We start from the raw sequence: 13,088 nt of genomic DNA, 5'->3' as shown, positions 1-13,088 counted from the left end.
TTCATTAAGATCTAAATACTCCAAATTTTTAGAATGCCTTCTAGGTAAAGGAAGATCATATTCAGTTTCATCAAGATTCATATTGCAAAATAAAGATTTAATTGGAGACACATCAATAACTTTTAGATCTTCATCATTACTTTCATAGGAATGGGAAGAACACGCTTTAATAAAGGCATCTTTGGAAGCACGCATCCTAGCGGTTCTTTCTTTACACTCATCAATTGAAATTCTCATGGCTTTAAGAGACTCATTAATATCATGCTTAGGTGGAATAGATCTAAGTTTCAAAGCATCAACATCAAGAGCAATTCTATCAATGTTCCTAGCCAAATCATCAATCTTAAGCAATTTTTCTTCAATCATAGCATTAAAATTCTTTTGCCAAGAAATAAATTCTTTAATATTAGATTAAAAATCAGAGGGCATCTTATTATAATTTCCATAAGAGTTGTTGTAGGAATTCCCATAATTATTAGAAGGATTACTAGGATATGGCCTAGGATTAAAATTCCCTCTATAAGCATTGTTACCAAAATTATTCCTACCAACAAAATTCACATCCATAGATTCATTGTTATTCTCAATCAAAGTAGACAAAGGCATATCATTAGGATCAGAAGAAACACTCTTAGCAGAAAATAATTTCATAAGTTCATCCATCTTTCCACTCAACACATTAATTTCTTCTATCGCATGCACTTTTTTATTAGAAGATCTTTCAGTATGCCATTGAGAATAATTAACCATAATATTATCTAGGAGTTTAGTAGCATCTCCTAAAGTGATTTCCATAAAAGTGCCTCCCACGGCCGAATCTAAAAGATTTCTAGAAGCAAAATTCAATCCGGCATAAAAATTTTGTATGATCATCCACAAATTCAAACCATGAGTAGGGCAATTACGTATCATTAATTTCATTCTCTCCCAAGCTTGTGCAACATGTTCATGATCAAGTTGTTTAAAGTTCATAATATCGTTTCTAAGAGAGATGATCTTAGCGGGAGGAAAATACTTAGAGATAAAAGCATCTTTGCACTTGTTCCATGAATCAATACTATTCTTAGGCAAAGACGAAAATCAAGCGTTAGCACGATCTCTAAGCGAAAAAGGAAATAGCTTCAGTTTAACAACATCATTATTGACATCTTTTTTCTTTTGCATATCACATAAATCAACGAAGCTATTCAGATGAGTAGCGGCATCTTCACTAGGAAGGCCGACGAATTGATCTTTCATAACAAGATTCAACAAAGCAGTATTAATTTCACAAGATTTAGCATCGGTAAGAGGAGCAATCGGAGTGCTAAGGAAATCATTATTATTGGTATTGGTGAAGTCACACAATTTGGTAGTATCTTGAGCCATCGCGACAAACAAGCAAACAAACTAACACACAAGCAAACAAAAAGCAAGCGGACAAAAGAGGCAAATAGAGAGGGAGCATAGAGAGAGGGGGCAAATAAAACGGCAAGGGTGAATTGGGGGGAGAGGAAAACGAGAGGCAAATGGCAAATAATGTAATGCGAGAGATAGGGATTGTGATGGGTACTTGGTATATTGACTTTTTGCATAGACTCCCCAGCAACGGCGCCAGAAATCCTTCTTGCTATGTCTTGAGCTTGCGTTGGTTTTCCCCGAAGAGGAAGGGATGATGCAGCAGAGTAGCGTAAGTATTTCCCTCAGTTTTTGAGAACCAAGGTATCAATCCAGTAGGAGGCCACGCTCAAGTCCCTCGTATCTGCACAAAGCGATAGCTACTCGCAACCAACGCGATTAGGGGTTGTCAAGCCCTTCACGATCACTTACGAGAGTGAGATCTGATAGATAGAATATTTTTGGTATTTTTGATATAAATATGCAAAGTAAAAAAGTAAAGGCAAAGTAAATAGCAAAACAATATAAAAGTGACGGAGATTGATATGATGAGAATAGACCAGGGGGCCATAGGTTTCACTAGTGGCTTCTCTCAAGAGCATAAGTATTCTACGGTTGGTGAACAAATTATTGTTGAGCAATTGATAGAACTGTGCATAATTATGAGAATATCTAGGCATGATCATGTATATAGGCATCACGTCCGTGACAAGTAGACCGAAACCATTCTGCATCTACTACTATTACTCCACTCATCGACCGCTATCCAGCATGCATCTAGAGTATTAAGTTAAAAATAGAGAAACGCCTTAAGCAAGATGACATGATGTAGAGAGATAAATTCATGCAATATGAAATAAACCCCATCTTGTTATCCTCGATGGCAACGATACAATACGTGCCTTGCTGCCCCTTTTGTCACTGGGTAAGGACACCGCAAGATCGAACCCAAAGCTAAGCACTTCTCCCATGGCAAGAACTACCAATCTAGTTGGCCAAACCAAATGGATAATTCGAAGAGACTTGCAAAGATAACCAATCATACATAAAAGAATTCAGAGAAGATTCAAATATTATTCATAGATAGACTTGATCATAAACCCACAACTCATCGGTCTCAACAAACACACCGCAAAAAGAAGATTACATCGAATAGATCTCCACGAGAGAGGGGGAGAACTTTGTATTGAGATTCAAAGAGAGAGAAGAAGCCATCTAGCTACTAAGTATGGACCCGAAGGTCTGAGGTAAACTACTCACACTTCATCGGAGAGGCTAGGATGATGTAGAAGCCCTCAGTGATGACGGTCCTCTTCCAGCGGAGCTCTGGAACAGGCCCCAAGATGGGATCTCGTGGATACAGAAAGTTGCGGCGGTGGAATTAGGTTTTTGGCTCCTCTTCTGATCGTTTGGGGGTACGTGTGTATATATAGGAGGAAGAAGTACGCCGGAGGAGCCACAAGGGGCCCACGAGGCAGGGGGCGCGCCCTAGGGGGGGCGCCCCCCACCCTCGTGACCGCCTCTTTTGTTCCTTGGAGCAGGGTCCAAGTCTCCTAGATCACGTTCGATGAGAAAATCACGTTCCCGAAGATTTTATTCCGTTTGGACTCTGTTTGATATTCCGTTTCTCCGAAACACTGAAATAGCCAAAAAACAGCAATTCTGGGCTGGGCCTTCAGTTAATAGGTTAGTCCCAAAAATAATATAAAAGTGGAAAATAAACCCCAATATAGTCCAAAGCAGTAGATAATATAACATGGAGAAATCAAAAATTATAGATACGTTGGAGACGTATCAGGGGGCGCGCCCTAGGGGGCGCCCCCCACCCTCGTGAGAAGGGTGTGGGCCCCCTGGTCTTCATCTTTGGCGAGGATTTTTTTATTATTTATTGTAAGGTATTTTGTGGAGTTTCAGGTCATTCCGAGAACTTTTGTTTCTGCACATAAAACAACATCATGGCAATTCTGCTGAAAACAGCGTCAGTCCGGGTTAGTTCCATTCAAATTATACAAGTTAGAGTCCAAAACAAGGACAAAAGTATTTGGAAAAGTAGATACGACGGAGACGTATCAAGCTATTTCATGGAAAAGCTCCAAACAGCCGATAGTTGCATCATCCATGATGTATGCAGAATTCATAGCATGCTTCGAAGCCACGGGGCAGGCGATATGGCTAAAGAAATTAGTACCCGACTTGAAAGTGGTAGATTGTATTCACAAACCACTAAAGATGTACTACGACAACCAACCCGCGGTATTCTATGCTCACAACAACAAGTCGAGTAATGCTACCAAAACAATAGAGATAAGGTATTATGTTGTGAAAGATAAAATCCAGGATCAAACTATAAGTCTCGAGCATATAAGGACAAAGGATATGCTTGCGGATCCGCTAACGAAAGGCTTACCACCCAATGTGTTCAAGGAACACTTAGCCGACATGGGGTTAAGGGAAAGCCTTATGATTTCTGGATAGGCCCAAAAGGAACAGAATTTGCTTCTGAACATAACGTATGTTATAGCTGTATGATTCTAACGGCAATTAAGCTGTGACGATGAAACATGCTCTATGTACCAATATGTGATGAAACAAATAAACTAGAAAGTATAAAGTTAAAAGTAAAGTTGAGATCAAGGGGGGGATGTTAGGTTGATCTCCTCTATACAGGCCTAACGGCCTGCCAGGCCCTTGGTCAATGCGCCCTGATCGGGGGCGCCCAACCCATTATGGTTGGTGCGCCCCTGTGGCCCACGCTATATATAAATGGAGGTGGGGGCGGGGTACGACTTATGAGGTTAATCGCTGCCACAATCCCCACCGACACTCCCTTCCGATCTAGGGTTAGCGCGGCGCTCACGGGAAGCTCCACCACCGCCGCCATCTCTCTGCCATCACCGGCCCCTACTTCACCATGGCCGGCACTGGATCGAGTTCATCTGCACCAGCAGAAGGTAGGTTCACCTGAAGATCTACACTACTAGGAAAAGGCCTACTAATGGCGCACCAGTTTTGCCTACTAATGGCGCACTACTGGTGCGCCATTAGTAGCACGCCACTAGTATTTTTTACTAATGGCGCACCACATAGAAGTGCGCCATTAGTAATAAATTTTTTTCAATTTTTTTTAATTTTTTTAAAAAATTCAAATTTATTTATTTTTTTCTTAATCTCGGGTCACTATGGCTTAATCTCGGGTCACTACTGGTGCGCCATTAGTAGCACGCCACTAGTATTTTTTTACTAATGGCGCACCACATAGAAGTGCGCCATTAGTAATAATTTTTTTTCAATTTTTTTTCATTTTTTTAAAAAATTCAAATTTATTTATTTTTTTCTTAATCTCGGGTCACTATGATTTAATCTCGAGTCAATATGCTTAATCCCAAGCACGCTTAACTTCATAGTTTTATCCAACCCCAACACCACCTCACTTCAAAGGCACTTGTTGATATATCTATCATATCAATCCTATTAAACCTAGCTGATGTCTAGGACTTTGTTCATGTTCATGAGTATGATGAAATTTTGAAAAAATATTTCAAACTTCCCGATCATATTACGTATCATATTTTGAAAAATAATTCAAATTTTTTTCAAAACCATTTTTTTTTCTGTTACTAGTGGCGCACCTAGCATACTGTGCGCCACTAGTAAGTTTGAATTTTTTTGAATTTTTTTGCCTCCGGATTTTAGAAGCCCCGTAACTTTTTTTCTGTGAGGTTTTTGGGGATTTTGAAAATGTTTAACGAGGTTCCCCCAGTTAAATTCGGATGTACCTTTTCGAGTAGATGATTTTTCATATAAAAGACTTTTTCATCCGAATTCGTACGCAAAAGTTATGCCCATTTTTACAAATTCTCGAGAGATTTTGCAAAAAAATCGAAAATTCATATTTGTAAATTTTGCTAACAACTAGACCACATATCACATGGGAATCTTATTTTCTTTTATTTTTCTCGGGCGAATGTTTGGGCCAAGTTACTAATGGCGCACCGTGGAAGTGGTGCGCCATTACTAGTTCAACTAGTAATGGCGAACTAGTAATGGCGCACCACCCCTACGGTGCGCCATTAGTATTTAAATTTTTTACTAATGGCGCACCGTGGGGGTGGTGCGCCATTACTAGTTCAACTAGTAATGGCGCATCACTTCCACGGTGCGCCATTAGTAGTTTTAAAAAAATTAAAAAAAAATGTTGCTAATGGCGCACCGTGGATGTGGTGGGCCATTAGTATTTGGACACTAATGACGCACCAACACATGGTGCGCCATTAGTATATACTAATGGCACCTGGTGCGTCATTAGTGTCATTTCCATCTATAGCTCTTTTCCTATTAGTGCTAGCCTATACGATCCAAGTGGGTCTATCATCTCAAGATTTTTTTTGTGTGTGTCTATTTCTATGTCTTGGACACAACTAAAAATAGCGCCAATCCATGTATATCGACGTATACATATTGTTTAGTGTTAATATAATAGTTCTGCGCCCTCTAGTCGTACCAGTCTACCAGTCGCGCGACGAGCAATCAGCAGCAGCGGCGCCGAGTACGTCTACGCTAGAAGCCAGCAGCAGCACAGACGCGCGAGGAGCGAACACAGGTAATGGAGGCACTGGCATGGTGCTTTGGGACAGCTCTGGAGGCATCATCTTCACCTTGTGTCGTCATCTATTCACATGTGATAGTACACTTTCTGCTGAACTTGAGGCATGCAATGAGGGAATTGTGTTGGCACTGGAATGGAGCTCACTTCTGTTCATCATTATAACAGACTACTAAGTTGCCCGTGCGTTGCTATGGAAAATAAAATATGTATATAAATGTGTTACTAAAGATTCATTACATTTTGTGAAACCGTAACCACATACTTGTTGTTTTTTTACTCTTTGTTGTACGTCTCCTCCGCCCATGTCTCCGCTTCATATTCCCCACACTTGTCCTCTCCGGTCACCAATTCTTCCTCTAGCCGCTTCACCATTTCCTCCAACTTTCTAAAGAATAGTGACACATTAAGGCCCCCTTTGTTTGTGCTACGGATTCTTGACAATGTGGCTGGGCTTCACTTCTTAAATACCACTTTCTTTGAACCACTAAACACATTTTATCTGTAGCATCGGCTTTTTCTTCCTACATTGCATTTTCAACCTCAGCCTTTTATGCACCTAATTTGTTTCTTCTCTCCTTTACCATGGTGAAAGTTTCCATACATGGTTACATAAATAAAAATCACATAGGCCCTTAAATGCAATGACAAAAAGTAATCTAAAAGCCCGAGACAAAACTGGACACCATGTACATACAAGGAAATTGCACAAACTACCTACTTTTGGTGTTAGTGTTGCACAAAACGCCTACTTTTACAGGTTTGTTGCACAAAACACCATATATTGGGGTAATTCATTGCAGCTAGCTCGAATCCATCATTTAGGTGTGTTAACATGATTCCTACCAAGTGGGTCCGGTTTATAAGTGCATCGGTGGCAAAAAAACGATCACATCAGTAGCCAACTAGAACTATCAATGTCTCACAATCATTTGCTCCAGTTGAGCTGAATTTTCCTTAGAAAATTAATGAGTGCAACACTACATGTGTGAATACATAAACTACACAGTGTCCCTAGTAAGCCTCTACTAGACTAGCTCGTTGATCAAAGATGGCTATGGTTTTCTGACCATAGACATGAGTTGCCATTTGATAATGGAATCACATCATTAGGAGAGTGATGTGATGAATAGACCCAGCCGTAAGCTTAGCATCAGATCGTTTAGTTATTTGCTATAGCTTTCTTTATATCAAGTATCTGTTCCTTCGACCATGAGATCATGCTACTCCCGTATACCGAAGGAATGCCTTGTGTGCTATCAAACGTCACTTCGTAACTAGATGGTCATAAATGTGCTCTATAGTTATCTCTGAAGGTGTCTGTTGAGTTGCATGGATCGAGACTAGATTTTGTCACTCCGTGTGACGAAGAGATATCTGTGGGCCCTCTCGGTAATACAAAATCATAAAAAGCTTCATGTGACTAATGGGTTTAGTCACTGGATCTTGTATTACGAGTAAATAGACTTGCCAGTAACGAGATTGAACTAGGTGCCCGGTGGCAACAAACAAGCCAACTACAAAATGCAATGACGTCGAGTGAATGAGACATAACTATATCTCAGCTAGATGAGCTACAGACGCTTGCATTTTTCAGCAATTAGGGAGCTTTATTACTTAACAACAATTCGGTTACAAATCAGCCATCACGCCTTGAACAAGAAAAATCAGGCTCTCAGACAACCAACAATCAGACAAATCAAGTGTACAGGCCAATTTAACACATGCGTCTGCCACAATATTTGCTTCCATGTTGAACCGAAAAAAAAGCAAATGATGATTCTTTCTCCTTATTTCATCAAGGATAGGAGCAACAAAAAAAAGCAAGCGCCCGTTGAGGCCATCGCAGACTGGTGCCTTAAAGTCGGTCATCAAAGTGGGTTTACTGACATGTTATTATGTACTAGTGCTCCATAGATACGAAGATAGTGTTGCTATATATAGAGCCAAGTAGGAGATGGTAGCGACATGCATGTAAGGCTACTTACAAGACCATCGTGAAGCAAGTCGTTGCCGCCGTAAACCCTGCCAACGTAAATGAGGCACGGGGCATTCAGGTGTGCCCGTAACGGGATTTAGTTTGTATGTTATGCTAATGGTGTGTAGCCTATTGCTACTATGACCAAATGAGTATTTATGGTATTCTCTTACTCGGTTATGATTATAGATTCATCGTAAGATATGCTCGGGACTTTTCCAATCTGCTCCTTTGGCCACACATCACGTGCCGACCTGTCCATTCTTGGCGAAGTGCACCACAACTATAACATTGGACGATCTACCTTATGGGGAGCGCACCAGGGGGCACATCATTAGACTATTATACTTAACACCCCTTTCCACAGTCGAGTAGACATGGAACGATCAAGATAAAATGACTAGTTTGCAATTTATAAACAATCAATGATAACACAATTGTGCAAACTGCCAAAGTTATATAAGTAGATGTAATAATAACTCAGTGAGAATTTTCCTTTCACCTTCCAGAAGACATGCTTATTGCTGACATCCCACCGGTATAACCAGACTGGAAGGAGCTCCCTTCCGTGCTTGCTCCAGAAATCGTCAACTGGTACTGTTGTGAAATTTCACTATCCATGGAGTTTTTATATTGAGTGGTTCCATAAATAGACCGCTTTTCGCTTGTAACCAATGGCAACAACACTTTGAGCTTTGAAACAACCTCGGTCATGGCCGGCCTATCAACGGCTGCATTTTCGACACAGTCCATGGCAAGGTCTATCACACTCTGCAGGGAACTGACGTTGTATTGATCTAACAACTTTTTGTCCACGACATCATGAATACTGCCTTTTGCTATCTTTTGGCGCACCCATTTTGGTAGGTGGACAGGTTGAGGGTCCATGATCACTGGGGGTTGAGCAGTGATGATCTCCAACAGCACAATACCAAAGCTGTAAACATCTGTCTTGACAGTGAGTTGGAAAGTTGCATGGTACTCAGGGTCAAGGTAGCCAAGAGTGCCAGCAGCAACAGTAGATATGTGTGTGTGAGCATCGTTAAAAGCCCGCGAAAGCCCAAAATCAGATATTATCCCCACTAGATTCTTGTCTAGTAGGATGTTGGGGGTCTTCACATCTCTATGCACTATTGATGGGGTGCATAACTCATGTAAATACTCCAATCCTGTAGTTTATTAAAACTTGTACTTCGTCAGCACACATATACATACATGACCAAAAGGCAAACACCCAACTTAAATTCAAACCTTGGGCAGCATCAAATGCAATATGAAGCCGTTGTTCCCAATTTAGGATATAGTCCTCTCCTGCATCAATAAATACCAAATTAATGTGAGTGATGTTTGATACATCCATGGTAGAATAATTACTAGTTTTTATTTGTGCGCATGTTTAATGTAGCAATTGAGGGTTTTACACATGCACAGGTTAACCAATTGGTGTATTGTGATTTGATGCTTACAAGCATTTTGATCTTTGAGAGATCACTGCTTTTCCTTATGTTTACCAGAGCATTTCTTATATACAAATCTAATTAACAAGCAAACAAAGATTCCCAAATATTGTTTGAATACAATTCCTCTCTAGTTGATTTGTTTCTTGCTAGCCTTTAAAGATGTGCATGATTCAAATTTGTAACTATCATGACATGGCTATTAATTATGAATCTAGGAATGTAATCTTGGTGGCCCAATTGGCTAGGCAACTATTAATGACCATGTCATGTTAGGACACTAATAATACATATGCAACTCTAAGAATTCGGCTATGGTGGCCGCAACTATTAGTCCAATATGCATGCCCTCTCTCCTCCGTCGGGTGACCATGTCAGGCGCTACTCTCAAACACTCCCCCTCCATATGATCCCCCAACTGTCAATTTTTGGCGGAGCTACAGCCTCTGGCGACGGAGCTACATCCAGTGGCGACGCTACTGCTGGGTCAAGCTGTACCCTCGCGCGAGCAATTTTTGCTGCCATCGGCCAACGCCGGAGCTGGAACCAGCAAATGTTTTTGCTACAATCAGCAGAGCAATTTTGTTGCCACCTGCCGACGCCGGAGCTGGAACTGGTGCCTAGTTTTCTACAACCAGCGAGCAATTTTGCTTCCACCGGCCGACGCCGGAGCTGGAACCGGCAAATGGTTTTGCTACAACCATCAGAGCTATTTTGTTGACATCTGCCGACACCGGAGCTGGAACCAGCAAATGTTTTTGCTACAATCAGCAGACCAATTTTGTTGCCACCTGTCGGCGCCGGAGCTGGAACTGGTGCCTAGTTTGCTACAACCAGCGAGCAATTTTGCTTCCACCGGCCGACACCGGAGCTGGAACCGGCAAATGGTTTTGCTACAACCATCAGAGCTATTTTGTTCAAAAGAACTAGCAGTCGCCTTTAGCAAAACTGTTTAAAAAATAGAAAAAAAAAGTGTGCTACTTGAGGATGGGTATATGCTGTACAGTATACTTGAGTTGTCAACTTACCTCCTGTAGTGCCTGGTACTGGCACAGCCGTCGCCGCTGGTGGCGGTGCGGCAGCCTTGGCCGGGAGCTGGACCATGGCGGCGCCGTTGAAGAAGGTCTTCCCCACCTCGGACCTCAAGGTGCACCGGGAGCCAGCGACCCTGGAGCCATCCCCGTTGGGCAGGAAGCGGAACTTGGTAAACCACCCGCGCAAGAGGCCCTGGAGGCAACTCCGGCACAGCGCCGGCGACAGGTCCCCCGCGCACTGCGCCGCCGAATAGATGTGGCTGAACCCCGGGTCGGGCCCTACCCATTGCCCCGTGGCGAACAGCTGCGTGGAGTTGTCGACCGCGTAGTGCACCGTGGCGTTGAGGAGGCCGGTGAGCGCCCGGTCGTAGCCCGCGACGTCGCTGCTGCTGATGCTGGTACCGCCGATGAGAGGTATCTCGCCGGAGTTGTTGGCGGAGGCGAGGAAGTTGTTGTCCGACAGGCGGACGTAGCACGGGTTGAAGCAGAGTGCCACGTCCCTGATCCGGCGGCCGCAGGCCGTCGTGGCCTTCTCATAGGCGGAGGTGCCGCAGTCGAGGCACTCGGAGGCGGTGACGTCGCCGCGGCAGAGCACCAGGCCGTAGACGGTGTCCGGGGCGGCGCCAAGGGTGCCGGAGGCGAAGCGGGACGCCGAGGAGGAGGCGTCCTGCCTGAGGGTGAGGACGAGGTTTAGGAGGTTGGTTTCGTACGCGCTGCCAGCCGAGTAGTTGCCGCTGCTGGGGTCGCAACGCGGCCACGGCTGTGCGGCGGCGAGCGGGAGTGCCAAGAAGAGGAGTGTTAGATAATCTTGTCTAGTTTGTGCTAGCCAATACGTGTGTGGTCATATAGTCCGGTTAGGATTTTGTCAAGTGTCCGTAGTACTAGGTTTAGTACGTGTGAGTCAAGGAGTACTACTTTGGTAGGTTTAGTTTAGGTTGGTTTGTGTCCCGGCAGTGTACGAAGCGTTTACTTGTACAGGTAGGCTTCTAGCAAGAGTCCGTGTAGGTCTAGGCTATTTGGGTCGTTCCTCCTGCGTGTATATATATACACACGACCAGGGCTGGAATATTTTGTACCTGTGCAAGAAAACAGAAATAATAAAGAGAGAAAGGAAAGACACGACACGTGCCTTTGGCAACAGATTTTATGTGCGCGTGTTCATCGTGATTTAATGTGATCGATTCTGTGGACCGAGTTCCAACAAAGAGCACAAGAGCTTGAGTCCATGAGCAGCCATTCCCATGCCCATGCATGGCGTGGTGGTGGGAAGAGCAAGAGACCTTTTGGTTTGGTTTTAGCTAGGCAGAGCAAGGAGGTATTAGTAGAAAAACATTGTCCGTAAGAAGGAAGGAAGGAAGGGAGGAAGGTGCATGAATCTCGAAGTTGTTGCGTGCAGATGACTCGATTAATAACTAGTCAATGCAGAGCCATCGCTGTCATACTAGCAGGGATACTCGCAGGGAAGTTGACGCGGCGTCTGCCCAATGCAAGTAGGCATGCACAAGTTGGGTATGGGCAGCCAAAATGACGTACAAAATGGAGGGTTGCTTGAGTGTTGGCCTAAGGAAGCTTCCAATATATAAACGATTGCTTCAGTAGTCAAGAATAAAAGCATCTTCAATCGAGCCCCCAACACGCCCTCTCCAGACGATTTTTTCGCGCCGGCGCATAAAAATCTGCCCAGTCGCGTTCGTAGAAGTCCAATTTTCGCTGGCTCGGGCCGAATTCAGCGCCGGCGAAACCAGACCGAACCCGGCGCGCTGGGGCGTCGGGCGAAATAGTTTTGGCACGAAAGAGCTGTGGGCCCGCCGAGTCAGTGACACTCGCCTCGTCGTCCTGCGAACGCCTCGGTTTCCCGCGGGAATCAATGCCAAGGCTGCCGCCGGTCAGCTTTCCATTGATTCCTCACGGGGTGGCTCTTCACGGGCGGCGCGGCGCCGCCCCCGCCCCGCGTACACACTCCTCCCCCGGCGGCTATAAAAATCGCCCCCCCCCCTCGTCGTTGGCCACAGACGTTGTGTTCTCTCTCTCTCTCCGCCGACGAACCTCTGTGTCTCTCTCCGCCGTCGAGGAACCTCTGCTCTCTCCCAGCCCCATCCATGACAATGTGCGAGCGGTTCCCCGGCGACGGAGCGGCGGCCAACGGCTTCGACCGCCGCTCGCTGCAAACGTGGGAGGCGTACATGTTTTTCGAGGCCAACATTCCGGCGCCTTCAGACATGCGCGTTGCTCCGATAGGATGGAGGCTCAGCGCCGGAGGCATCCCCATCCCCCCTGCCGGACATCGTCGCGCGCCCTGATCTCTTCGCCGGCGAGGTCGACCGCGTTCGCTCATCGCTGACCGAGGAGCAGCGCGCCTCCGCGTAGTACGCTGTCGACAACCACGAGGCGTGGGCGGCGTACTTTCAGCGCTGCCAGGAGCAACGCCTCGCCTCCACCAACGGGGCACCGGTGGCGGCGGGCGGCCAGTGGAACAGCAAGGGGCGACGCCTGTGGTGGTCCGTGAGGGAGTCATGGACTAAGGGGTCCTCGGGCGTCCGGCCTGTTGAACATGGGCCGGACTAATCATTACTAGGAAAAAGCCTATACACAGAATTTTACCAGTAGCGCTGTACAAAATCAAGCGCTGCTGCTACTTA

The 13,088-nt window shown here is 44.8% G+C and overlaps 2 protein-coding genes across 2 annotated transcripts; both read right to left on the bottom strand.

Annotated features, from left to right (window-relative positions):
• Positions 1–8,413: 8,413 nt before the first annotated feature.
• LOC119297061 (probable LRR receptor-like serine/threonine-protein kinase At1g51810) lies at positions 8,414–9,940 on the bottom strand. Its single transcript, XM_037575008.1, has 3 exons — positions 9,835–9,940; positions 9,210–9,269; positions 8,414–9,127 (listed from the first exon to the last, which is right to left on the bottom strand). The coding sequence occupies exons 1-3, from the start codon at positions 9,938–9,940 to the stop codon at positions 8,457–8,459; spliced, it is 837 nt and encodes a 278-aa protein (XP_037430905.1). The 3' UTR covers positions 8,414–8,456.
• A 95-nt stretch (positions 9,941–10,035) lies between these two features.
• Positions 10,036–12,718, bottom strand: LOC119297058 (cysteine-rich receptor-like protein kinase 6). Its single transcript, XM_037575006.1, has 3 exons — positions 12,496–12,718; positions 10,444–11,271; positions 10,036–10,154 (listed from the first exon to the last, which is right to left on the bottom strand). Exons 1-3 carry the CDS (start codon positions 12,716–12,718, stop codon positions 10,036–10,038), a joined length of 1,170 nt encoding a protein of 389 aa, XP_037430903.1.
• Positions 12,719–13,088: the final 370 nt, after the last annotated feature.

Source organism: Triticum dicoccoides, chromosome 5A (genome assembly GCF_002162155.2).
Source record: "Triticum dicoccoides isolate Atlit2015 ecotype Zavitan chromosome 5A, WEW_v2.0, whole genome shotgun sequence".
In the NCBI taxonomy this organism is placed as follows: Eukaryota; Viridiplantae; Streptophyta; class Magnoliopsida; order Poales; family Poaceae; genus Triticum; species Triticum dicoccoides.
This window is presented reverse-complemented; position numbering and strand designations above follow the sequence as displayed.